A 24,210-nucleotide genomic window follows, 5' to 3' on the forward strand; every position below is an offset into this window, starting at 1 on the left:
TTTAGAAGTATTAAATAAAATCTGTTTATAAAACTTTTTGCACAGCTAGGTGCTACAGTAATCATCCGCTAATCATAAACTAATATACCTCGTTAGATTCGTTTCGCGAATTAGCATTGGAGTTCTGCAATTAGTTTTGTAATTAGACTTTATTTAATACTTCTAAATGATAAGATTCTTTTTAACGTGATCTCTCTAAACTTTAGACCCCAAAACAAACGCACCTTACTGTACCCCACATAAAAAGAAATTGCTGGTGTGGCCGTGTCCCGACGACAATGCGCCGGCGTACGGCCACACGTCTTGACGCCGGCCAAGTCTCCGGTCGCTGACAGGTGACAGCAGGAGACAGGAAGGGAAACGTGCACGAACACGACGCACCAGAGTTTGGTTTGGGTAGGGGTAGCCGAACATTCTGGCGTCTCGGGTGAGGTGGTCCACCAGCCACGCGACGGCCACCCTTCTCTGCTCCATTCAGTACTTGGGTCCTCTGCTTCCTCTGCTCCCTGCGACCGTGCCCCGCCTGGCCGCCTCTAGGGTTTTGCCGCCGATCTTCTCGCTCCGCGAGACATCCCGAGCGAAATGGTGGAGGTGGAGGAGGTCGGGAACAAGATGCAGTCGCAGATGCGCCTCCATCCAGAGCCGGAGGACGACGCCGACCTCCCGCTCCCCGCCCTCTTCGACAGGGCGTCCAGGCTCCACGGCCTCGCCTCCAGCTCCGCCCTCGACCAGGTCCCCCCTCCTCCGGATCGCCTCGTCGTCCTTCTCATAAGCGCCAAGAGATTGGGCTCGAGTGGTGCTTATTACGTGCTTTGATTTTGCGCTGGGCAGGAAGGGATCCGGAAGGGGGTCGAGCTGCTGCGGCGCTGCGACGAGATGGTCAGCAAGCTCGGCCTCTTCTCCAGCAACGAGACCAAGGAAGACGTCTCCACCGCCAACCTCAAGTACCTGCTCGTAAGCACCCCCTCCCTCCCTCTGCTCTGTTCATAAGTTCATGGTTATGGGACAGACCACAGATGGCACTAGACGGCTTGTCAGCTATCAATGCAGCTTGGATCATAACGATGCTTGCATGCTTACAGCTGTTTCAGTGTTTCACAAATCCAATGTTATCATGCGTATATCTCTCATCTTTGTTGGTAATTAGGTCCCATACTACCTTGGGGAAATAACTGAGAAGATTGCACAGGAGGACAGGATCCCAATTCTTAAGGCATCACAGAACCATTTGAAGGTAAGCAATCTGCCCTGCCAAATTGATTCATTTGTTTTATTTTTTTGAAAAACTAAATTGATTCATTTGTCACCACACCACCCATTCCTCATCACTTCTTTTATGTTCCACAGGAGTTCATTGCTCTATGTGAAGTACTAGAGCTTATTCCAGAAGATGAGCTTGAATTGTCTAGACAGAAGCAGCCTGATACTGTGGCAAACAGAAGAGCGCAGAAGGTGAGACTAATTTTTAGCGGGCGCTAGGTCAACAATAGCAATAGGATTTATACTTTTTTCGCTCTTAACATAAACAGTTTGCAGTCTATAATAGAAAGCTAGATAGAAATAAATACATACTGGATCCTTCCACTGAGCCTGCAAAATCTGTTTACTCTGACATGTTTTTGACTCGGTTAATCTCCTGTAATTTACTCTGTTATTTCTGGAGCCTAGATGGCCCGGTTCAGACGTCAAAAAGCTGCAGAAACGAAGCTCCAAGAGATTAAAGAGAGAAAAGAAAGGCGTGGGCGCTCATTGAGGGCAGCTGCTTTATCTGCTCCTGTTGAAGCTGGGGAGGAAGATGCCTTAGAGGATGATGGGGAGGAAGAAAGAGAGGTTAGCATGCTACACCTGGAAGGTGTTCTGTGTTAAATCATATGTTTATTCTGGTTTCTATATTTCAACATATTTTAATTTAAAATGAGTTGTGGTACTAGAACATATAGGCATATAGCTTTGCTCCTCGACAGGAGGGATTTTTTTTATTTTGTCCAATTAAAATGAGCTGTGATATACTAGAAAATATACCTTTGCTCCTCTTCACAGGAAGGATTTTATTTTAATATTTCAAATTAACATGAGCTGTGATATTCTAGAAGATGAAGCTCTATTCCACTTGACATGAGGGATTTTCATTTAGTAAGTAATGCCTGTAGGGACTAGGGAGCTTTATGAATTCGATGCATGTAGCTAGTTCTTAATTACCTGCAGGAGGTCAACCACACGCCCTGTGATGCTATTTTTAGTGCATACCAAGCCCATGAGGATGGATCTTGTTCTCTCTAGTGACACTTGACACATAGCTACTATAAAATTTATCCCATAGAAATAAATCTTCACTGCAAGGTCTTCAAATTTTTAATCCTTATTCTTCCTATGCTACTTAAATTGGCATGACTAAATAATTCTTTTGGAATCTACACATAGTGTTTTCATATCTTATCAATGTGTGCTTCCAAAGCTTATACTATTACCTTGCAGTTCATTTTTATAATTAATCGGAACATGTGCTCTGGTTCTGATTTACTTTTACCATGTTGCAGGCTTGGTTAGCTACTATCTCATTGGCTCTCTGCAAGGTTAGTTTGCTACGGCAACAAATGTTACATAAGCTGATTTTAGAGGGTTTCTGTTTCTCAAATTGCAGTACTTGTATTCATCATATTTAAGCACTAATAGATCTGTTGTTATTCCTTATGTAGGCCTTTGATCTTCTCGACATGCTAAAGAAGGAAGAAGAAATGCTTCTAGCTGTAAAGGAAAGACAGGAAAAGGTAATGCTAATGATAGTGATTTGGCAATTTCTTGTCAGTAGCATCTTAGGCCGATCATTTTTAGGAAACTTTTTTCTTCGGAGAATGTGGGGTTCTTAGGCTATGATGCCTCACATAAATATGATAAATGCATGTAATTTCTGCTTTGTACAATTTGGATGGGATATATTGTCAACTGTATAATGAGGAAAATTCAACTTTTAAGCAGCCTTGAGAAAAAAAATGTTGGAATAGGACTTACAGTAGCTTTCATGTATATTAGTGCACGAAATTTTAGAGTAGCTGGGTTCTCAACATAGCCTTTGCCAAATGTTAATCGAAGATGTGATGTCTTCTGATTGGGCATCTCTTCATATAGCTTCTTTTCTTATGATTGGGGAACTGCTACAGGACACTGGAAACATTCCATCTGATTAGTTCTTTTTTATTTGGGAAATTATAAAAAATATTTCATATGGTGTGAACCTGGTCGTTGACTAGTTTGTGCATATTTATGAAGAAACCGTGGCTATTGAAATGTCTAAAAGTGATCCTTTCTCAACATATAATCCAGTAGATTTTCTACCCCCAAAAGCAATTACTTTCATTAAACAGAAATTCTGCCTGTAGTAATCTCTCCATTTCTGTAGGACGGGAATGCATTTGCTCGTGAAATGCTTGATGAGCGTACACAAAAAGCTGAAGCATGGCACCATAATGCTGCAAACCGTGCACCATATTTCAAACCAGCTGATCCAATCACTTGCGCAACATTTGCTCAAGACGTCCTTGAAGGTAGAGCAAGTGTTTCACAAGCTCATGAGCACAAACACCAACCCATGATATTTGGACCTGCAAGTCTTGTTGGTGGAGGACTAACCAGTGAAAGGGAAAGAATAGCAGCACAAGTTTTCCAGCCTGGTTACAGGTATGTCTTAAAAAGTGTTAATACACCTGAAACACTGCAATGTTTGTGTTTTCTATTCTGCGCGTGCCTGCTAATGCTAACCTTGTTTTTGGTGAACATGGAACGACCACTATTTACCACAATTCCTAATGAAAAACACTCCTAAGTTACAATATCATACTGATAGATTTTAGTGTACACCTCTGGAGTCTTGATTGATCCTGTATCCTCCATGCTTTGATGTTTCATGGAGCATTGTTGGAGTTGGTGCTAACGGGAGTACCCATTCTATCGCTTGAATCATATATAGGCTGCCAACAATGAGCATAGAAGAAGCCGGTTTACGTGAAATGAAAATGATGGAGAAATGGCAAGAAAGGACCGCAAAGATGATCAAAGAAGCAAACTCGGCATGGCACAAGGACGGCACTAGCTCAGCCCAAGAGGATGAGGATGCCGAGGAGGCAAAAGCAAGAGCTTGGGATGACTGGAAGGATGACAACCCTCGTGGTGCTGGCAACAAGAAGCTCACGCCCTGCGGCTAAATTGCCTGCGTTGTGTTGAAATACCCCCTTGTGACGGATGTTCATGTAGATTATAGAACGTTTGGTTTTTATTAATGTCTCAGTTGTGCTTTTGTAGTAATGTTCTGTGTATAATACGATACGGATGATGTGCTCCGCAAGTCAGCAAGTGCATGATTTCATTGTTTCTGAAGAGGGGTGCATGATTTCATATGCTATTGAAAGAGTAGCATCTTGTCTGCTGATCATGTGGTGCGTGTTGTCACTTAACATCATCTTCTGGGTATGCGAACAGCTGCCGCAGGATGTATCGCTTCGTGGGTGTTGTATGGCTGAAGAAATTTTGTTTTGCCACATCTGTCCGTGATAGGCGTCGTCATGGTAGCCGGTCAGCCGGGAGCTCCTGGGCATGGAGTCGCTCGAACTGTGGGCAGAATAGCAGAGAAGTTGCAATTTCGGTTCGATGGATTGAGTAGAGTTGTTGGCTGGCCCTACCTTTGATTCGGCTCCTTTTTTTTCCTTTTTGTGTTTGCCTTTTTTATGGAAATAAAATTGACATTTCTCTCTATCGACAACAAGGGCATTTTTTGAAAAAAAATACAACACGATGAGCATAGGGCTCAATCAAATATTCACGCAAAAGTACAAGCAAAAGCATATCTCTCTGTACAAACAATGCCATCGAGTCAGCTACGGCCGTGCACAGCTTCTGGAATGCTACACGAGTGGAGCTTATGCCAGGCAGGCAGACACCAGTAGTGTTTACCAAAACTCGGAGAGAAAATAGATGCATTGCTTACCTTTGATCCTTGCCAACATCAAGCGAACTCTAGTGCTGACGAGCCTGAATTGAACTATGGCATTGGCAAGCACGACCATTTACTTTACAGCTCAACAACTAACTGCTTAAGGTTACTAACTGTGGGTGCTGCTGGCTTTTGCAGTTTCCAAGGAGACAAGAACGAGGAGGAGGCAGCGCAGCAGCCGTAACGCGGCCGACGAAATTCCTGACGAGTTTCCAAACCAACTCACGGTGCTGTCTGTACCTCGCACTGTACGTCGTCGTCAGGTTACTAGTTTCCTGAAACTTTACGAAACGCGATCGGAAGTTTCGTGGCAGCTTCGAACATCCACCAAATCCTTCGCAGGTAGCCACGCATTTTCCGATTTTCGTGAGGCCTGTATAGTATGATATACTGCCGTACACGACACCAAAGCTTAACCTGTCTATAGTGCTATACTGATGACAGTGAAACTATATTTCCCGGTTCAAGAAGTATCTGCTGTGCTGCCGACTTGACGTCCCTGTCACTCAACTGCAAGTTCTAAGCTCTGCACCCGTGTGAAGACTGACTGTTGGATCGCATAGTGGTCAACAAAAAAAGTTCAGTTCCGATATCTATCGGCTTGCAGTAGTTGACCATTGTTACCTTGATGTACTTACTATTTAACTAGCACAAGTTGCTGCAAAGTGAAATCAATCTTTTTTTTCTTGGTGCCTGTTTTTTCGGTTGTATGCCTGTCAAAAGTTTTGCTGGTTGCCTTTTTCTTTAAAGAAAAAGAAAGAAGAATCAGTTTCCATGTAGATATATCAGTTTGTTGCCTTGTTTCATGTTTCCATTTGGCCATTTGCGTAATTGCGCTTGGTGTCAGGTTGTTTTTCGACGGAGACGTCGAGACTTCCAGTTAAAACCCTCATAAGTTCTCTTTCGTCTCATGCAAAAGCATCCATCGCATCCGCCGTACCTTCCTTGCTTAAACGAGCGACTGAGCGAGAGAAACCTTCAAAGCGGAGGCGAAAGAATCGCATCGCCATCGCGCACGCCGCAGAGGTAGGTCCCGTGCGAACCGGCCGTTTTTTTCCCGCGCCGGGCGCGAAGCTTCGCGGAAGCTCACTCGCTCGATCGCCTTCCTTCTCCCGCGTCCTGCTCCTGCCTATAAACGCGGCATCGTCTTCTCCACCCCTCACCTTCCTGCCTCCTTCCCCTCCTACTACCTCGATCCCTCCTCCGATCCTCTCGTCAATTCCATCCCTCGGCTACAAGGTAGCACGTACCATCCCCATGAAGCTTAGCGTGCCGTTCTTCGGCTCCTCATCTGGCAAGAAGGTGACCAGGAGGACGAGATCAAAAGACGGCAAGAGCGGCTCCTTCGGCTCCACCACGTCGTCGTCCGACGAGTGCGCGTCCGCCCTCACGACACCGCGCACCGTCCTGCCGCCGCCGCCGCCGTCTGCGTCCGCGTCGGGGCCCAAGAGAAGAAACCCGGCGGCGCCCCTGACGAGGGAGGACCTGGAGACAGCCCTGAGGCGGGTGGTCTCGAGCGAGGAGGAGCTGGCCGAGATGCTCGCCGAGGCGGCGGGGTCCGGGGTCCTGCTGGAGGAGATCGCGGCCGAGGCCCAGGCGGCGGCGGCGGACGAGGGCGAGCTCAGGGACACGTTCGCGGTGTTCGACGCCGACGGGGACGGCAGGATCTCGGCCGAGGAGCTCCTCGCCGTGCTCGCCTCGCTCGGGGACGACCGGTGCTCCGTCGAGGACTGCAGACGCATGATCGGCGGCGTCGACGTCGACGGCGACGGCTTCGTCTGCTTCACTGAGTTCGCGCGCATGATGGCGCAAGGGGTGTGAATTTTGTCGGTGTTCTGTTGCGTATCTAGCTAGTGCAGCTGTTCTTTGATGTCGCCGATGCAAATACTTGCTTGTATCCTTGGTCGCGCGAGGTGAATCCAACAAGATTGCCAGCCTCTACATATTTTGTTCCTTTTAGTCCAGTAATCACGAATGAATTTTGTTTGTTTTGATCCACACCAGGTTGAGCCACCGCTGATAATCAAAGGCCCCTGCCTGGTAGGGTTTTCTTTAGATTAAGAAAAAGTTCCGGCCTCGAACACTCAGGGATGAATTTCTGCAGCCAATTAGGTCTTACAGCTGGTAGTGTTTTGGATTCTAGAATTCTTGTTTATGGTTCTGTTTCTCTCTAGAAATGTTTCTCTGGCAATCAAATCAAATCGTCCAATATTCATTTACGCTTTTGCCATGCATATATAATAAACAGAACCTGCATATTGATCAAGGGTCTAATTGTTTGAATGTCTAATTGACTATCATGTGCAGAAAAATAGAAGTTTTATTTTAGTATCTTGAGCTCGAAATTGGATTTTTGGGACATTTGTACTATGATACGTTTGGTTCATCATTACTCCAACTTTGTTGCATTGAACTGGGCAGTTAAGGCTATGCATAATCTATGATACATCATTGTCACCACCTTTTATGTCTTGTACCAGTCGGTACTTTGTACGATATTGTGGTGTTAATTATGTGCAGTATATGACAAGTTGACAACACAAGTATGGGCTTCGCTATTTTTGTTTTGTAAAAAAAAATACCTATCTGTCTAAAAATTGAGGAACTCCGATCAAAAAGTTGTGAAACTCTGACAACCAAGTTTGCTTATCATACATATAAGGCCAAAATCTCAGACTTGAACTGCACGCCGATGACGTAGAATGGGCTAATGACTGGTACGAGTAGTTGGGAAACTGCCAAGTAAAAGATGCCGAGCTAACGTTTCCACTTGTTAAAATTGATGAAACAGCTCCAGAGCTTTTGCCTGAAATCTGGCTGTCGGAAATTCCCAACCACCTAACTTCAAAATAACTGACATGTTTTTTGTATTTTTTCTGATGAGAAAAATACATGAAAAAGGAAGGAGTTAGAAAAAATAGTTCATTTATGGTTATCTGTTCCTCCTTTCCCACCGCTGATCTCTATTTCAGAAACAAATAGCATCACAGTTGCCTGCCTCTTGGGTTCAGCTCGTAGTGAGCAGCAGGGGAAGGCGGATAGGAATATAGGATGCAGCAGGAGCAACCATGAGCACCATGCCGTGAATGGTGAGTTGAGTTGGTGCTTGAAATGTTGATATGCCCTTCCAGATATGAGCTAGCACTTTCTTGATTACTTTTCCCAAGAGGTTATTGGTTCAGGATAAAACTCCCTTTTTTTCTGGGCATGCATGAGGCAACAACATTCTGTATCCGGAGGAGGACAGGGAGAACAAGGGGCTTGGCTTCTCTATGCCTGAAGGAACTGTGACCATCAGGTTTAGACTCCATGTTAACAATTTCATTAACCAGTATTTGCTGAAAGATTAGAAATTATTCTGTACATTCTGCAAAAGAATTTTTCTGTTGGCTCAGAGCATCTAAATTTTGTGGTCAGTCAGTCTGCTCTCTTTCTTATTCTGAATTAATCTTAATTCGTGGTCAGTCACTTTGCTCTTTTTCTTATTCTGAACTTGTCTGAAACTCTACATTCTGCGGAAGGTGGCCGACTACCGGAAGTCCGGAACATGGTGGACGGTGGACCACGCCGCCGATGACTTCACGCAGGTTCTCTTCGAGGACATCTCCTCCCCCACGCTGCCCCACACCAAGTCCGTCCGCCGCGCCGCCTGCGACCGCGACGAGGCTTCCCGGTCAGTATCGTGTCTGTCTTCTTCACTTGGTTCAGAGTTCAGGCGCCTGACAGCCATCACGCTTGAATTGCTGTCACAGGCGACAACGAGGAGTGAGGGAGGCATGGCGCTCTTCTTCCTTCGCTGCAACCACAGCTCTAGTTGCTGCAAGATAACGGAAAAAATTATTTATCTGCTTCATCGATCGATTGCATCTTGTAGCAAGAGATTCTTGGTTCTTGGCTTCTTGCGTTATTGTTCAAGAACTGGAAGTGTTTTATTGAATTCAGAATTCACGCTCAAAATTCGTCCAGTTGCAGGGCTTTGCTTGCGCGTCATGTCCGCAACGCTTGCGCTAGCCCGTGGGCCCGTCCCTTCACCTCCAGAAACAGGCAGTTGCACGGCCGTAGCCATGGCTGGATGCAAGCGAGCACCGCACTGGGGCTTCCAGAGGAAGGGGATGCAAGCAGGCGTTCTTGTCAGACCAAACAAAGACAGCCCCTTAGGGCTCCGAACACGCTCGGTCCACGCGAGCTGGGGCGGATGCAATACAGGAACAAGGAAGAAGAAGACGTACGCAGGGGACGGACGGCGCCAGGCGGCGGCGCTCCGGCGAGCCGCGGTAGAGGATTCGGTACCGATCCTGAATTTTCAAAAATAACCCTTAATACTTACAAATAACTCCCTAATTTGGATCGCGACTATGGATCGTGATCCGAATATTTTCATTTTACCCCCTAATATTTTTCATATAACCCCCTATATTGGATCGAGACTATTAATCGCGATCCGATTATTTTTAAAAAGGGCCCTATCATTTTCATATAAGCCCCTGGTTCGGCTCCGGTCCTGCCGTCCTGCGCCGCCCGCCGCGCCATCCAAACCGCAAAGCCCGATCTTGGCAACGGAAAGAAGAAGAAAACAGAGGCCGTCGAAGATCCTGTCGCCGCCGCCGATGATCCCCGCCGTGCGATCCGCATCTCCTCCCGCGCCTCCTCTCCTCCTCCGCGGGCGCCTCGCCCGCGCGGCCGCAGGCAGCGGCGCTGCTGGAGCTCCCGGAGGTGGAGAAGGTGCTGCGCGACGTCCGGGCGGGCGACATGCGCGTGTTCCCCGTCGGCGAGGGCGGGCTGCACGGCGGTGCCTGCGCCGACTACATGGTCGTCGCCACAGGCCGCTCCGACTAGCACGTCCGCAACATCGGTCATCAGTGTATCGTTATCACTGTTTTCCTGGATGATCAATTTCTTTCTACAACGAAACCTTCAAAGCAACAAGTTTACAAGCTCAATTTTCTCTCCAGCCCAATCACCACACCAAGCAACAGTCAATTCATTCAATCACACCGTAATCAGAGTCCAGGACGCACGCAAATACGGCACGAGGGATGCTGTACACACGTGCAATCATGCATGCAGCAACAGCAGCTGCAACGCCGCCACCATGGCCTACGAGCCGACGAGCCGGCCGCCGCTGTGCCGGCCGGCGGCGGGCCTCCAGGCGGAGACGGAGTATAGCGGCCTCCGGTGCCAGCAGAAGAAGAAGGCCTCGCCGGGGGCGTCGTGGACCACCTCGTACGACCCGCCACACCCGAGGCTTTGCAGCAGCTTCCGCGCCTCCATCATGCCGCCGTAGCTCATCCCCACCCGCTCCATCCCTGCGCCCTCCATCCGCCGCGCCCACTGCGCCAGCCGCTCGTGCCGCTCCTTCCGCTCCGCGCCCTCCCGCGCCACCACCCCGCGGACCTCCTCCCCCAGCACCAGCCGCTCCACCCGCGCCCGCTCCGCCGCGCACCGGTGCGCCGCCGACGCGCGCTCCAGGCAGTCGAACAGCGACGCGTAGTAGTTGAGCGCCTCCTCGAACCGCTCCAGGAACGCCGCCGCGTTGTGGTTCGCCTCGGGTTCTGCCACCACCATGATCTTCGGGGACAGCGCCCGCACCGCCTGCAGGAAGCTCCCCAGCTTCGCCGCCGCCGGCCGCTGCTGCTGGGCCGCCGCCGCCGCCTGCAGCACCGGGGACTGCGGCGACAGCGACGAGACCACGGACGACGAGTCGGGGCTTAGCTGGAGCCGCGTGTTCAGCTCCCGCTCAAGCAGCTCGCCGAAGCTGCTCGGGCTGGACCGCGCGATGATCTGGACCGGGGTCAGGCAGCTGCTGCCCGGAACGTGCCTCCTGCCCGCGTCGTCGGCCGCCAGGAGCCGGTGCAGCTGCGCCACCACGCTGATGGCGAGCGCCTCGCCGGACCTGACGCGGAGGAGCTGCCGGAGCGCGTCCGGGTCCAGCTCGTCGAGCCTCGCCTCCACGGCGCTGAACTGGAACGGGATGTCTAGCGCCTCGGCGTCCTTGGCGAGCACGCCGGCCATGTTGGCGAGAAACTCCTTGCCGTCGTGCACGGCAGTGATGCGCAGGTGCGGCGGGCCCCCGCGGCGGGCGCGGAGGGCGTGGAAGAGCGCGATCCACTGCACCGGGTTGGAGGCCGGGCCGGAGAGGTCGACGACGTGCACGAACTTCTCCCCCTCCAAGGCCTCCAGGATGGCGTGGTTGGAGGTCAGGTACGCCAGCTTCATGAACGGGAGCATGTCGAACAGGTGGCGGCGCGCCGCCGGGATCAGGTGCGCCTCGGCGGAGTTGGCCGTGGACAGCAGCGCGCGCGAGAGGCCCGGCACGAGGTTGAGCAGCTTCCGCGCCAGCGCGTCCGCGAAGACGGCGGCGAGGCGCTGCAGCGTGTGGGGCGCGTCCAGGGAGGCCAGCTGCGTGATCTGCTCCAGGCAGTGGTTGGCGCGGTCGAAGGCGCCGGCGGCCACCTCGGCGGCGCACTGGTACAGAAGGCTGATGAGCCGCACGCTCTGCTGGTCATGGCTCAGCTCCTGCACCCAGGAGCCGTACCCGTGCGGCGACGGCGAGTACAGGGACGATGTCGCCGACGACACCGTGTCCTCCGGGAATATGTCCATGTTCAGACAGACTTTTGAGCAAAATCCTCACTGAACTCCCAGTTTTGGACGCAGCTATGGCCAATGGATTTCAGTACGTACTGGATATAGCGGTAATGGAAGCGATCGAGGACGACTCCATAGTTGGATCTTGTTGTGTTCTTGGTGTGCCGACAAATGTTGCAAGCCTGCAAGTTCTCGAGTTCATACGTTCCTAGGTTAGGTGCCTGGTGTTAACATTGTCATGGGATGCCAAAAGGGACAAGGCAGAACTGGATGCATATGCGGCAAGGGCTAAGTGATGTCGTCTGCATCTCGGTGGAATAACTAGGCAGATTGGAATTATTCTCTTGGAACATATCAGCAACATTTTGGATCAGGAGCTACTACCAGACAATTTTGTGATCAATTCCTCTGGTCCAGGATATTCAGAAAACAAGATTGCATAGAGATACAAAAGGTTGACAGAAAACTCAAGCTATATATTTGTTTTCCATGACCAACCAGTGAGGTTCAAATGGTTCTAACATGGCTCCAAAATTTGCATTCATGTACAAACTGCATCTTCCCAGAGGACAAGAAGTACACACTTTAGTTTTGTCAGGTTTACAAATGGTAGGTGATTGCAAGGTGGGCTCTTCTTGGAGTACTCAATGAAATTTGACCGCATGCCCTTGTTTCGACCTAGAATGCTAATTCCTTCTGTTTTGTAGAAAGTTTATGGTATGGGAAGACAGACTGGCAGAGGAGGAGGACCAGGGTGTTCTTGTTTGCTAGAAGAAACTTGAGCCACGTAAGGATGACATCTTAATACGCAATTTAAAGAAACTTATCAGCATAATGTCAGTGGCATATAATTTGGCAACCTTCAAAACAAATCTTGCCCTTTATTTTATGTCCACCTGGAGAGCCAAAAGGTTAGTACAACAGAACTTGGCCAAAAACAACGTATTTCACATGAAAACATCCCTGCAATAAGGAGATGTTAAACTGGGAACCGAGTGGTGGGAATCAAAACATTGTACGATGAATTAATTGTCTCTATGGGTTCCCATTGTACTTTGACATTATTTTTCAGTGAAAACATTACAATCCTTTCATCTATACATGCATAATCAGGCTTCACACCAAACGCTGTCTGCTACTCTAAAAAAAAGGAGAAACTGCCAGACATATCCTGCGCATCACCAGCAAGAAAAGAAAAGAAATTGCGATGAACGGAGACGCCTAATTGTCTCATCATATTATTCGGCGCTGTGGCTGCACTAGCATATGCTCTCTGCTCCCAGAAGCTGAGCCTTTATGTGGCCTCCATGCCGATATAGAGTAGAGATGCCTGGAACCCCAGCACAGCAGAAGGCAATCACTTTCTACCTTGCTCTGACATCCATTTAATCCGAAGCTCATGAGCTTCTGTTTACCCTCCCAAATGGCACGGAAGCTGAGTGGCACATGGTCAAACCCAGACCTATCCATGTGAATTGCCCACTGGCTCAGCCTTTCATGTCGCTCATGCCGATGGACTCCTTCACACACAAGTATGTTCTTTATCTCTTCCCCCAGGACCATTCTTTCTACCCGTGCCCGCTCATCGGCCCTCCGCGGGTTGGCTGCAACCAGTGCATTGAGGCAGTCAAAAAGGGCAGCATAATAGTTAAGTGCCTCCACAAACCGGTCACAGAACAGCAAGGCATTGTGGTTTGCATCTTGCTCCATCACCAACATGATGTTTGGTTTGAGCACACGGACAGCATTGAGGAAGCTATCCAGCAAATTCGGCGTCTGACACTGAGGAGATGGTGTTGGTGGATAGCTCAGTGTGGAAGCTGGGCTGTACACTGAGCTGGCCATCTGCTTAAGTTGAGCGATGTTTGCCATTTTCTGGAGCTGACCAATACCAGAACAGCTCACTTTGTCATCAACCACGAGTAGGCGATGCATCTGTAGAGAGCAGCTGATGGCAATTGCCTCACCGTACTTTATGTCTAGGGTATTGCGAAGATTACTGAAGTCCAAGGTCTCTAGTCTGCCAATCACAGAACTAAACTGGAATGGAATTTTGAGCTTGTCAGCTTCGTTAGATAGCAGCGTCCGCATGTTGGCCAGGTAATCATTGTCATCATGAACAACGGTGAGGCGTACTTCAGGTGGCCCACCTTGTCGCCGATGGAAGTCATGAAGGAGCTTGAGCCACTGCCGTGGGTGGGCGGTTGAGCAGGAGAGGTCGATAATGCGGACAACCTGCAGTTACTATTGGCATTAGAAGGTCACAGGCATGCGTATATCTAGATAGAATTTTGTTATCATTAACTGCTAGCCTGGGCAGCAATTATACTGTACAGTCCTGCCTTAACCTAGGCTGCAATTGGGAGTCGAATAAATTTACAACGCAGTTAAGTATTGCTCAAAGAAAACTGTAAATGTTTTGATACTGGACCAACATCATCAGAAAGCAAGTAAGCAGCAATGTTGACATGAAATCAGAACACTAACCAATTTTATTCCGGCCTTTTACGAAAGGAAAATTAGACACGAAAAGGAAGTCTGGAAAACCTACATGTTTTGAGCACAAAGTAGATACGGAAGCCACTGCAATGGAAATAGCATGAAAACTTGTATATTGTACATCGTGACCTTTTCAACCTCCATTGATTCAAGGATGGCCCGGTTAATGGTGACAAATCCAGAACTGATGTAGGGGCTGAGGATGGCGAGGTTGCAGCGAGCAGTCTGAAGGACTGACTGCTCGAAGTAGTCGGATGGATGAATGAGGGCACCAGCAAAGCCCTGGATAGGGCAGAGAAGACGACGGGCTAGGCTGTCAGCAATGATCAGGGACAGACGCTGCAGCGGCCCATCGACTATGGAGGTGAGCCTTTTAATCTGACTAAGACCAATGTCAGTCTTCTCAAAGGATCCCTCGGTTACATGAGCGGCACACGCATACAGGACCGGGCCAAGCTGCGCCAAGTGATCCACTTTGCCCTGATCCTGCATAAGTGGCATGTACATCACTCTTGGTATGTTCAAGTAGTAATTTGGTTCGGGTGGTCTTAGCCTGAGCAACTTCTCTATTTGTTGCTACTGCCACATTTATAGCGTGTTCATAGCATGAACGAATTACCTGATAAGGGGGTTTTGTTCTATATAGGACAACACTAGGACATTTGGAAGCATTCATGGTAAAAACAAAGTTTTACATGTTGAGTGGTCCGCACCGAAAACGAATACTATGGGAATGTTCAGAATGTTCTCTTTGGATTTGGGTTAAGAAAAAAAATGTGGTATTTCCAGAAGAGGTGTGGCTTCTACTTACAATGGCAAAATATATGTTGGCAATGCATATTGTCATCATCTTTTGAAAAATTCCCTCACCAACAATCTGAGTCAGTAAAGCAACTGGTCGTCCTTGGAGGCATGTGTGACAGCCTGACAGGCCGGCCACCCAAACATCCTGTTGTTTGGACCAGGAAAATTGCCAAGGAAGGCACTGATCTTATACATGGGCAAACATGGCTGGATGCACTATCTTTTCTCTTGATAAGAGTATATGCACTAGTCATTGGAATTTAGCCAAGTGGCTAGCATACTTAAGACAAGCAACCGCTAACATACTGTTGTGGTGGGGCTTGGAAATTTTCAGAATGGCTAATTAGATACAGGATCATTGGTCCTGATTCATGAATAGCGAAATCATATATGGAGGCATGAACTGCCGAGAATGTGATAGATCACAGATCACCATTCGATCAGAAGCTGGGTGAAGAACCTGCAACTAGTTTGGTAATCCACAGCAGCTTCGCGTCATTTCAAGTTTCAACCTACAAGCTCAGGCGCAACCTTAATTGAAACAATCAGTGAGTGGAAAGGGCTCATTTACCACAACCAGCCGTGAGCCCGTGACCTGTATAGTCCGAGCCTCCGAGGAGAGCTGGGAGGCGACCGCGCACGCGCTGGGGCGCCATTGCTGCCGCCTGCCGGGGTGATTGGCCACGCGAGGGGAACCGAGGCCGCTGAGGGGCTCGGGTACCTGGCCCCTCGGTCTGTATTAGCATTGGCTTCCCGGCGGAGATTATCGGTCGCCGGCGCGCCGGCGCCCGCCGCGATGCCTTGTTGCGACCGCACTCAGATGACGAAGGGTACTGGTGGGGTGAGCCGAAGATGCGTTTAGGCTACGGCCTATGAGCCAGAAGACGACGAGCAGGCTGTTGGCCATTAACTACGCCCTAGCCGTGGCCCATAAACTTATTGAAGGATCCACAGTTGAAGTGGCTGAGATTCATCTCACAAGCATTGCGTTTTACTGCAGCTTAATCATATAGCCCGTCATAAAAATTTCACCATAATAACCATAAAAACTGTAGATATGAATTAATTATAGAAAAGTATATATATCTAAAAATAAAATAGCTTTTTTACTAAATTATATCATATCATATGTTCACTAGATCTATTCATGTGGAGTCCAGCAAATTTTAATTTTCTATTTTATGATCTTTTGTAATTTACTATAACTTTTGAAAGTTTCAGCCAAAATAAATATAAAAAAGAGAAAAATCACTGAGATAAACCAGTTAGGGAGGTCATGTGTCTGGTATTGCGAGTCTGAGGAGTCTAGCGAACGATTTTATTGTCTAGGGAGGAAATGCGGACTCGTGCTAAAGTTCAGGAAGGTAGAAATGACTTTTTCATTGAAGGATCCACAGTCTAGGTGGCTGAGATTCACCTCACAAGCATAGTGTTCTTCATCATCCCTACCTCAAAGACAGATGCGCAGGAAAAGAAATCACATTGGTTCGTCCGGTGTAAGATGCCATCCAGCATAAATCATGCTCCTGCAAAGCTACAACCAGTCAATCATCATCTAGAATCACTCACTCACTACCTCTAAGTATGTTGCAATGAGCACATTAGCTCATTTAGTTAAGTGTAACACGGTATTTACTCTCCCTCGACTGAACCGCCATCATCAGCACATCAGCTCCTCAAAGCAATGTGCAGGCGGTGCTGACGGTGACAGATACAACTCCTCGCTACCGACTCCATAAGCCGAGCCTCTGTCCGGCCGCCATGCCGAAACCGAGTAGAGAGGCCACGACCTCCAGCACAGGAGCAGGCATCCCCCGTGCTCTCTGCTCTCGCATCCTCCCACACCACACCTCCTCAGCGTGTCGACCCCCTGCCTCAACGCCGCATAGCTCAGCGGCACGCTCCGGAACCCGGCGACCTCCATGCGCAGAGCCCACTGGTGCAGCCGGTCGTGCCGCTCGCGCCGGCGAGCGCCCTCCCGCAGGAGCACGTCCCTGATCTCCTCGCCCAGCACCGCGCGCTCCACCTCAGCGCGCTCGGCGGCGGGCCTCCGGTACGCCGCCGCCGCCGCGTCCAGGCTGTCGTAGGCCGCGGCGTAGTAGCTCAGCGCCTCGGCGAAGCGCTTCCGGAAGGAGACGCCGTTGTGGCCGGCCTCCTGCTCCGCGAGCACCACGACCTTGGGCGACGCCGCGCGCGCCGCGGACAGGAAGCTCGCCAGCGCCGGCGGCATCTGGAACGGAGGGGTGGTTAGCGGCGGCGAGATGAAACCCAGAGGCGTGGCCGGGCTGCTGTAACTCTCGTCGCCTTCGCAAGCGGCGCCGCGGATGCTCGGCGGGCACGAGCCGGACGCCATCTGCTGCAGCCGCGCGATGCTCGCCATCTGGTTGAAATGGTGCCCGGCGCCGAGGCTGCTACTCGCGGCGTCATCGGCGGCGGCGAGGAGGCGGTGCAGCCGCGTCGTGCAGACGATCGCGCGCGCCTCGCCGGATTTCAGCCCGAGGACGCCGTGCAGGTCGTTGAGATCCAGCGTCTCGATCTGGCCAGCGATGCAATGAACCTGGAACGGCACGTCGAGTTCGTCAGCTTCGTCGGTGAGCGATTCTGATACCTTGGCGAGGAACTCCCCGTCATCGTGGACGATGGTGAGGCGCAGGTGCGGCGCGCCCTCCGGGCGGCTGTGGAATTCGCGCAAGAGTTGGATCCACTGGCTTGGCTGCGCCGCAGGCCCGGCGAGGTCGATGACGTGGACGTTCTGATCATGGTAATAAAGGTGAAACCATTTTTTGTTAGTGTTACGAGTAGCACAATTATTTACAGTAAATCTGATGGCGTCACTGCTTCAAATTGCCAGCAATTCCAATTTTGCTAGGGTTTAGCACAAAGTTATTTTGTAGTAGCTCTGTTTCGGTGGGCTACTACTAGCAAGCAGTCTAGCACACAAGCCAGAACCTTTTCGTTCTCCATGGCCTCGAGGATGACTCGGTTGCCGACGGCGACGGCCGCTTTGGGGAACGGGCTGAGCTCAAAGAAGCTGCGGCGGGCGGCCCTGACGCAGCGGCGGTCAAGGTGGTCGGAGGGGTCGATGAGCGCGCCGGCGACGGCCGGGACCATGGGGCGGATCAGGCGGCGCGCCAGGCAGTCGGCCACGGGCACGGCCAGGCGCGGGAGCGGGCCGTCGCGCGCGGCGGCGGCGAGGCCCGTGGCCCGCGAGAGGCAGCGGGCCGCCTTCTCCATGGACCCGGCGTCCACGTCCGCCGCGCACTCGCACAGGGCCCGGCCCAGATGCGCGAGGCGCGAGGCCGGGCCGTTCTCAGGAGGAGGATGCATCTGAGAGCGTAGTGTAGAGGTGGTTGTAAGACCTACACGCTACAGCTCCAGTGTTCTGACTAGGAGCAGGCCTTGCAAGTTCATGGCCTTGCCGTATTTATACTCGCCGTGCTTGGCTTACAAGTTGGGGCTCATGACAAACCTCTGAGACTACTAGGAGGAGCTAGGCAGATGGTGACAAAGTAGTGACCTCGCTGAAGCAATACAAGGCTTTGGATTGGAATATCCAGTTTTTGGTTCCGTTATCCACTAGGAAGCAGGGGACAAGTTCACTTTGTGGTCATCCTCCTAGGACTATGGAGGACAAAATAAACATTTTGGATAGCCGCCGCCATGCTAGTTGCTAGGTGAACTTCCGGGATCCTGCTCATCCCTGAATGCGCACTTGTCTGCATTTTCAGCCCATCACCATTGCAGCACGGGTCCATCAGATGCCTAATGTGCCATCTACCATCATCATCTCTGACTGTGATTGCTGCATTTTTTTTCCATCGAAAAAAAACAAGAATCTCTCTACGTTCCAGGATCGATGCATGCAGCAGATGGAATAACGCCGGCCGGCCCCTGCTTGTCCGTGTCTTGGCTACTGTACAGTTGACACCAAACGCTGTTAGACGTGCTATGGGTCGATCTCTGCCAGAAACCAAATGCATCCATGTTCACCAATCAATTCTGAACCAGCAAATTAACGTACGTACGCTTTGCATTGCATTGCATTGGTTGGTTGGTCTGCCGATCGATCGAGCTAGCTAGCTTCTGTACATGTGTTCAGCGGTCAAAGCATACCGGATCGTACGCTGCTGATGAATGATGAGTGCATGCATCTCTACATCTCTTGATTCTTACCATATATTCAGATGATTAAAATAGAGCTGCATCAGCGTCAGATCTATCAGGCATGGCCAGTATACTTCTGCGGCGTACTGACGATGATACGAGAGTGCCAAACAGTAAAAGACCGTGCTGACTAGTATGCGTTTGCTTGGAATATGATCGTGGACCGAGGTGAAAAATAACAACAGGACAATGGGATCAGCATGGGGAGAGGAGAGGAGGCAAAAGCAAAAGGAGTCAAAAGTTACCGACTTTCTGTCCTACTGTGTGATACTACTGTTCCTGCATGCATGATGCTGATCGCGCGCATGCATACACACGTGGCAATAATATTTATTTACAAGACCAAAAAATCATGCAGGCTTGAGTTATTATCTCTTTTCAGGAACGTTCCCAGTCTGGATGAATGAAGTAGGAAAATAAAGTTTCTGATAAACTGAGTACAGCTGCACATACAACCATTTGATAAGTGCAACTCAGGATCTGATGTTTTTAAATCACTTGAAGGGAAAACGCTCTTATGCGTTATGGTTTAGGTGCATGGTAGTAGTACTTTAATTGTACTCCCATGCATGATTATACTCGAGCTAGAAGCTTGTTCGCAATATTACGTATGATTTTGAGTCTCAACAGAAACAACCTAGAACACATGAGATTAAACAACTGGCTGCGCTTTGAGCTCAAAATAATTAAATAAAAAACTCTGAGCATGCAATTATTATATCTTTACCAATAAAATTTCAATTTTGAACCCTGTCTACCTTATATTAGCTCGAGACATTCACTTTTGAGCATAATATAAAAATCCCAAATTCAAATTCAAATAAATTGGAGTTTGAACACAAGTAGGCATGACCTCTTTGGTCATAAAATTAAATAATGAATATCACTACTACAAAAACGATTTGTAGGGATGCACTATTTTTATTTTTTTTCTAGGGGCGGCCCAAAAGATAACCCGCTCCTACAAATAGAGTGGGTTTACTATAGCAATTCACCCGTCTCTGAAAATATATTTTTAGGAGCGGGTGATAACATGACCCCCTCTACAAATAAATAGTCCCACGCAAAAAAATTTATAACTTTTTCATATGATCTCGGTAAAGTCAAACTTTGTATCAAAATTATAGAGATTGAAGAAACCTACAATTTTGTAGTTGATAACTTTTTCATTTAAGATCATTTAATAGTCTAAAAAATCATTATAAGTTATCTAATAGCTAAGACTATACAGTATCTCATGCAATTCAAGTCATACTTTAAGATTTCCACAATCTTAACCTTTATATACATTGAAATATATTTGGCATATTTTTATCTACAGTGATTTTTTAAATTTATTTTGCTATATGTAAAGATTTAAATAAATTTTTAAAATAAAGTAGAAAATATTTTTAGGGGCGAGTGGGGACGGATAATAGCGTCACCTGCCCCTACAAATCAGTTTTAGAGTTGATATAAAAGAATAGCATACCTTATAAAGTCACAAGTGACTGTGTAGTGTGGTGGAGAAGAAGGTACGCGCGAGGTTTGAGGTATGCTGTTCGAGCCTAGGGTGATGCAAGTGTATATATTTCGTCAAAAAAATTATACCTCGATAGTACAGGGCTTGTGGTGGCTGGCTGCAATTTTCTTTATTTTCTGAAAATTGATTTGTAGGGGCGGGTCATGGCATGATCCGCTCTTAGAAATTATTTTTAGGGGCAGACGCATTATTCGTCCCTAAAAATAGTATTTCTAACTGCGAGAAATTAGGACGGGTAATGCACCCAACTCTAAAAATATATTTTTATCCGTCCGCAATTCTTTTTAGTAGTGTATGTCACGTGTAAAATGTGCTAATAGTGACAACTCTTAAATTTGGTCCAAATTATTGAAAGCAAAATTTATAAATCGCCTTCACTACAAAACTTAGACATACTGTATTTTTCATTTAATTTATCAGTACTATATGTTCTAGGCAAAATTAATATTCTTGTTTCGATGGTTCAAATGATTTTCACTGTCCATAATCACGCACGGTAGACATTTCTACTTGCGTCGCTAACCTTTATTTTGACCGAGGTTGGTCCAGTCGTCCAGCCATGTCTAAGATCTGGACCAATCACAATCCCCACTTTAATTCGAACTGACTTTACCAAAAAGATAATAATAACACCAACGCCGGCCTCAGTAACACACAGCTGCAGGGTACACCGCCACCACGCTAGCTTCTCTCATTGGGTCAATGGCTGCCGCCTTGCCTAGTTGCCTCCCTCACCTCCGCCATTGTTCGCGCAGAGTGCACACATCAATGGAACTGTAGACAAAGACTGTAGAGAGCGCGTCCCCACCCACAAAGCCACAGCGATCGTGAAGGGTACCCCTCCCTGTAGCTAGCTAGCGCGAAGGGGAGGGCCCCGACGACGCGAGGCGATAGCAGTGAGAGCGCACGCCGCTCCCTCCTCCGATCCCTTTCACAGTGCGGTCACCCTTCACCCTAGCCAGCTGCCTTTTCCATCGTCTTCCTCCCTCCACAGTCGCCCGGGCGCTGTGCTCCCCTCCTTTCCTGCCGCCTGCTTTCTCCTCCAAAATCCGCGCCTTATCTCTCCGGAAAGCCGGGCCGGCCGATCCGTCGCCCCGGCCGCGGCGCGCCTTTGCGACCCCTCCCTCTGCCGGCGGCTTGCTGCACATGAGATCATGAGCTCGGAGGACTCGCTCAAGTCCCTCTCGCTCGACTACCTCAACCTGCTCATCAACGGGCAGGCCTTCAGCGACGTCGCCTTCAGCGTCGAGGGCCGCCTCGTGCACGCCCACCGCTGCGTCCTCGCCGCGCGCAGCCTCTTCTTCCGCAAGCTCTTCTGCGGGCTCGACCCCAACCACCAGCCCCCGCCGCCGCCGCCCCTGGGCTCCCCCGGCGCCCGGCCCGCGGGCGCCGCGCCCGAGCTGGTCATCCCCGTCAGCTCCATCCGGTACGAGGTGCTCGTGCTCGTGCTGCAGTTCCTCTACAGCGGCCAGGCGTCGGTGGCGGCGCCCAAGAGCGGGCCGCTCCCCGGCTGCGGCGCCAGGGGATGCTGGCACACCCGCTGCGGCGCCGCCGTCGACCTCGCCCTCGACACGCTCGCCGCCGCGCGCTCCTTCGGCGTCGAGCAGCTCGCGCTGCTGGTCCAGGTGGGGATTTCCTCTCGGGATCTGCAGCTAACACCTGGGCGCGCACCATCGATTCATTAAGCATCCGCCATGGTCGCTAGCTTAGCCCTGCCATGAACCCATGATTGATGGAAGCTGGAGCATCTTTCCAGTGGCATCAATTCAAGATGGAGCCAGAGAATCACGCTGAGCTGAGCAGCTGCTCCGGCCTGCACGCATGCTCGACTAGATCCCTAGGTTGCCACTTTGCCTTTCCGATTCATGGCCTGCTACTGTGCCCTCTGAGCCTGCGCCAGTATCATCGGCAGAAATCCCTCCATCAGTGCTCCCTCGAGCTCTCTCTTCTCGATCGCATTATTCTATCCATTTTTTTTGTTGCGTCGTGTGTGGCAGGCTGCAGCTGCAGGGGACTGAGTCGTCTCTAGTCTCTCACAGTCTCGCTTGCTTTTCTGCCGCTTCGCGTCTGCATACTGCACCTGTCATCACTTGTCATGGATCGAGCCCAGCCTCTCTCTGACTCATCTTTACTAGGAAGGGGCTTGTCACGCCCTTGTTTATGTCTGCTGTCCCTTCCTTGCATCACATCCCATTGCACGCACGGGCGTTTCATTTCATTGCAATTTGCATCGATCGCTAGGGTTTCTCGGAGATCGATCCAACCACCAGCTCCTAGCAACAACTCGATGCATGCCATGCATCATTTCCAAAACACCTTGCCGTACAACTGCCATGCCGATGCAAGTACAGTCAAGCTCCATGCTGCACATATTGCTGCAATGAGAACCATGCAGTACGCTCTGATCGATTAGGCACTTCATTTCATGCTGCTAATAGCCTGCGATTTCTGTCTGATTATTGGGGAATCTGGTACTAACCGTGGTTAATTTTGGAGGGCGCATTGCAGAAGCAGCTGGAGAGCATGGTGAAGGAGGCGTCCGTGGACGACGTGATGAAGGTGCTCATGGCGTCGCGCAAGTTCGAGATGCAGGAGCTCTGGGCCACCTGCTCCCACCTGGTGGCGCGTTCCGGCCTCTCCGCCGATCTCCTCGCCAAGCACCTCCCCATCGATGTGGTCGCCAAGATTGAGGAGATCCGCGCCAAGTCCCCGGTCGCCGCCGCGAACACGCCGCGCTCGCCGTTCCTCACCCACCACTACCTGCCCATCAACGCGCCGTCCTCCGCCGCCGACCGCGACCACAAGATCCGGCGCATGCGGCGGGCCCTGGACGCGGCCGACATCGAGCTCGTCAAGCTGATGGTCATGGGCGAGGGCCTCGACCTCGACGACGCGCTCGCCGTCCACTACGCCGTCCAGCACTGTAACCGCGACGTCGTCAAGGCGCTGCTCGAGCTCGGCGCGGCCGACGTCAACTCCCGCGCCGGGCCGACCGGGAAGACCGCCCTGCACCTGGCTGCCGAGATGGTCTCCCCCGACATGGTGTCCGTCCTCCTGGACCACCACGCCGACCCGAACGCCAGGACGCTCGACGGCGTCACCCCGCTGGACGTGCTCCGCAGCCTGACCTCCGAGTTCCTCTTCAAGGGCGCCGTGCCGGGGCTGACGCACATCGAGCCCAACAAGCTCAGGCTGTGCCTCGAGCTCGTGCAGTCCGCGGTGATGGTGACCACGCGCGACGAGGGCGCGCCCGGCGCCGGCGGCGAGGCCGGAGGAAGCGACGGCGGGAATTTCCCAAGGAGCGACGCCGACGACAGCTTGGTGAGCCTGACGATGAACTCCACGCTCATGTACCAGGGCCAGGAGATGGCGGCGGCGGTCGCCGGCGATGCGAGGAAAGGGAACAGCGGCCGGGGGAGCCCGTCCAACTTGTACTTCCCCAATGGCTTCCCATAAGAAGTAATCCTTATCTAGCATTGTCTTTTTTATATATATATCCACGGATCTTTCTCAAGCTCTGTTCGATCTTCTGTGCGCATTTTTATTTGAAACGGTGTAGCTAGTTAGCGATTGTTTAACTAGCTAGGAGATGTGAGCAAGAATTTCATGGTATTTGATGTGGATTGTTCGATCTTGAATGACTGATCGA

At 50.3% G+C, this 24,210-nt stretch overlaps 6 protein-coding genes across 6 annotated transcripts; 3 read left to right on the forward strand and 3 right to left on the reverse strand.

Moving 5' to 3' along the window:
* Nucleotides 1-426: 426 nt before the first annotated feature.
* Nucleotides 427-4,396, forward strand: LOC112903251 (PP2A regulatory subunit TAP46). The gene is made up of 9 exons (XM_025972483.1): nt 427-732; nt 832-954; nt 1,148-1,234; nt 1,348-1,452; nt 1,669-1,830; nt 2,538-2,573; nt 2,697-2,768; nt 3,398-3,675; nt 3,965-4,396. The coding sequence occupies exons 1-9, from the start codon at nt 583-585 to the stop codon at nt 4,197-4,199; spliced, it is 1,248 nt and encodes a 415-aa protein (XP_025828268.1). The 5' UTR covers nt 427-582; the 3' UTR covers nt 4,200-4,396.
* A 1,601-nt stretch (nt 4,397-5,997) lies between these two features.
* On the forward strand, nt 5,998-7,203 carry LOC112902786 (probable calcium-binding protein CML36). The gene has a single exon (XM_025971962.1). The coding sequence runs from the start codon at nt 6,242-6,244 to the stop codon at nt 6,803-6,805; it is 564 nt and encodes a 187-aa protein (XP_025827747.1). The 5' UTR covers nt 5,998-6,241; the 3' UTR covers nt 6,806-7,203.
* Nucleotides 7,204-10,081: 2,878 nt separating this feature from the next.
* LOC112902565 (scarecrow-like protein 3) lies at nt 10,082-11,587 on the reverse strand. The gene has a single exon (XM_025971683.1). The coding sequence runs from the start codon at nt 11,585-11,587 to the stop codon at nt 10,082-10,084; it is 1,506 nt and encodes a 501-aa protein (XP_025827468.1).
* Nucleotides 11,588-12,805: 1,218 nt separating this feature from the next.
* On the reverse strand, nt 12,806-14,578 carry LOC112902153 (scarecrow-like protein 3). Its single transcript, XM_025971081.1, has 2 exons — nt 14,201-14,578; nt 12,806-13,807 (listed from the first exon to the last, which is right to left on the reverse strand). Exons 1-2 carry the CDS (start codon nt 14,576-14,578, stop codon nt 12,806-12,808), a joined length of 1,380 nt encoding a protein of 459 aa, XP_025826866.1.
* A 1,957-nt stretch (nt 14,579-16,535) lies between these two features.
* On the reverse strand, nt 16,536-18,202 carry LOC112902566 (scarecrow-like protein 3). Its single transcript, XM_025971684.1, has 2 exons — nt 17,825-18,202; nt 16,536-17,627 (listed from the first exon to the last, which is right to left on the reverse strand). The coding sequence occupies exons 1-2, from the start codon at nt 18,200-18,202 to the stop codon at nt 16,536-16,538; spliced, it is 1,470 nt and encodes a 489-aa protein (XP_025827469.1).
* Nucleotides 18,203-21,714: 3,512 nt separating this feature from the next.
* On the forward strand, nt 21,715-24,210 carry LOC112903265 (BTB/POZ domain and ankyrin repeat-containing protein NH5.2). Its single transcript, XM_025972500.1, has 2 exons — nt 21,715-22,186; nt 23,070-24,210. The coding sequence occupies exons 1-2, from the start codon at nt 21,716-21,718 to the stop codon at nt 24,015-24,017; spliced, it is 1,419 nt and encodes a 472-aa protein (XP_025828285.1). The 5' UTR covers nt 21,715; the 3' UTR covers nt 24,018-24,210.

Source organism: Panicum hallii, chromosome 8 (assembly GCF_002211085.1).
Source record: "Panicum hallii strain FIL2 chromosome 8, PHallii_v3.1, whole genome shotgun sequence".
Taxonomy (NCBI): domain Eukaryota; kingdom Viridiplantae; phylum Streptophyta; class Magnoliopsida; order Poales; family Poaceae; genus Panicum; species Panicum hallii.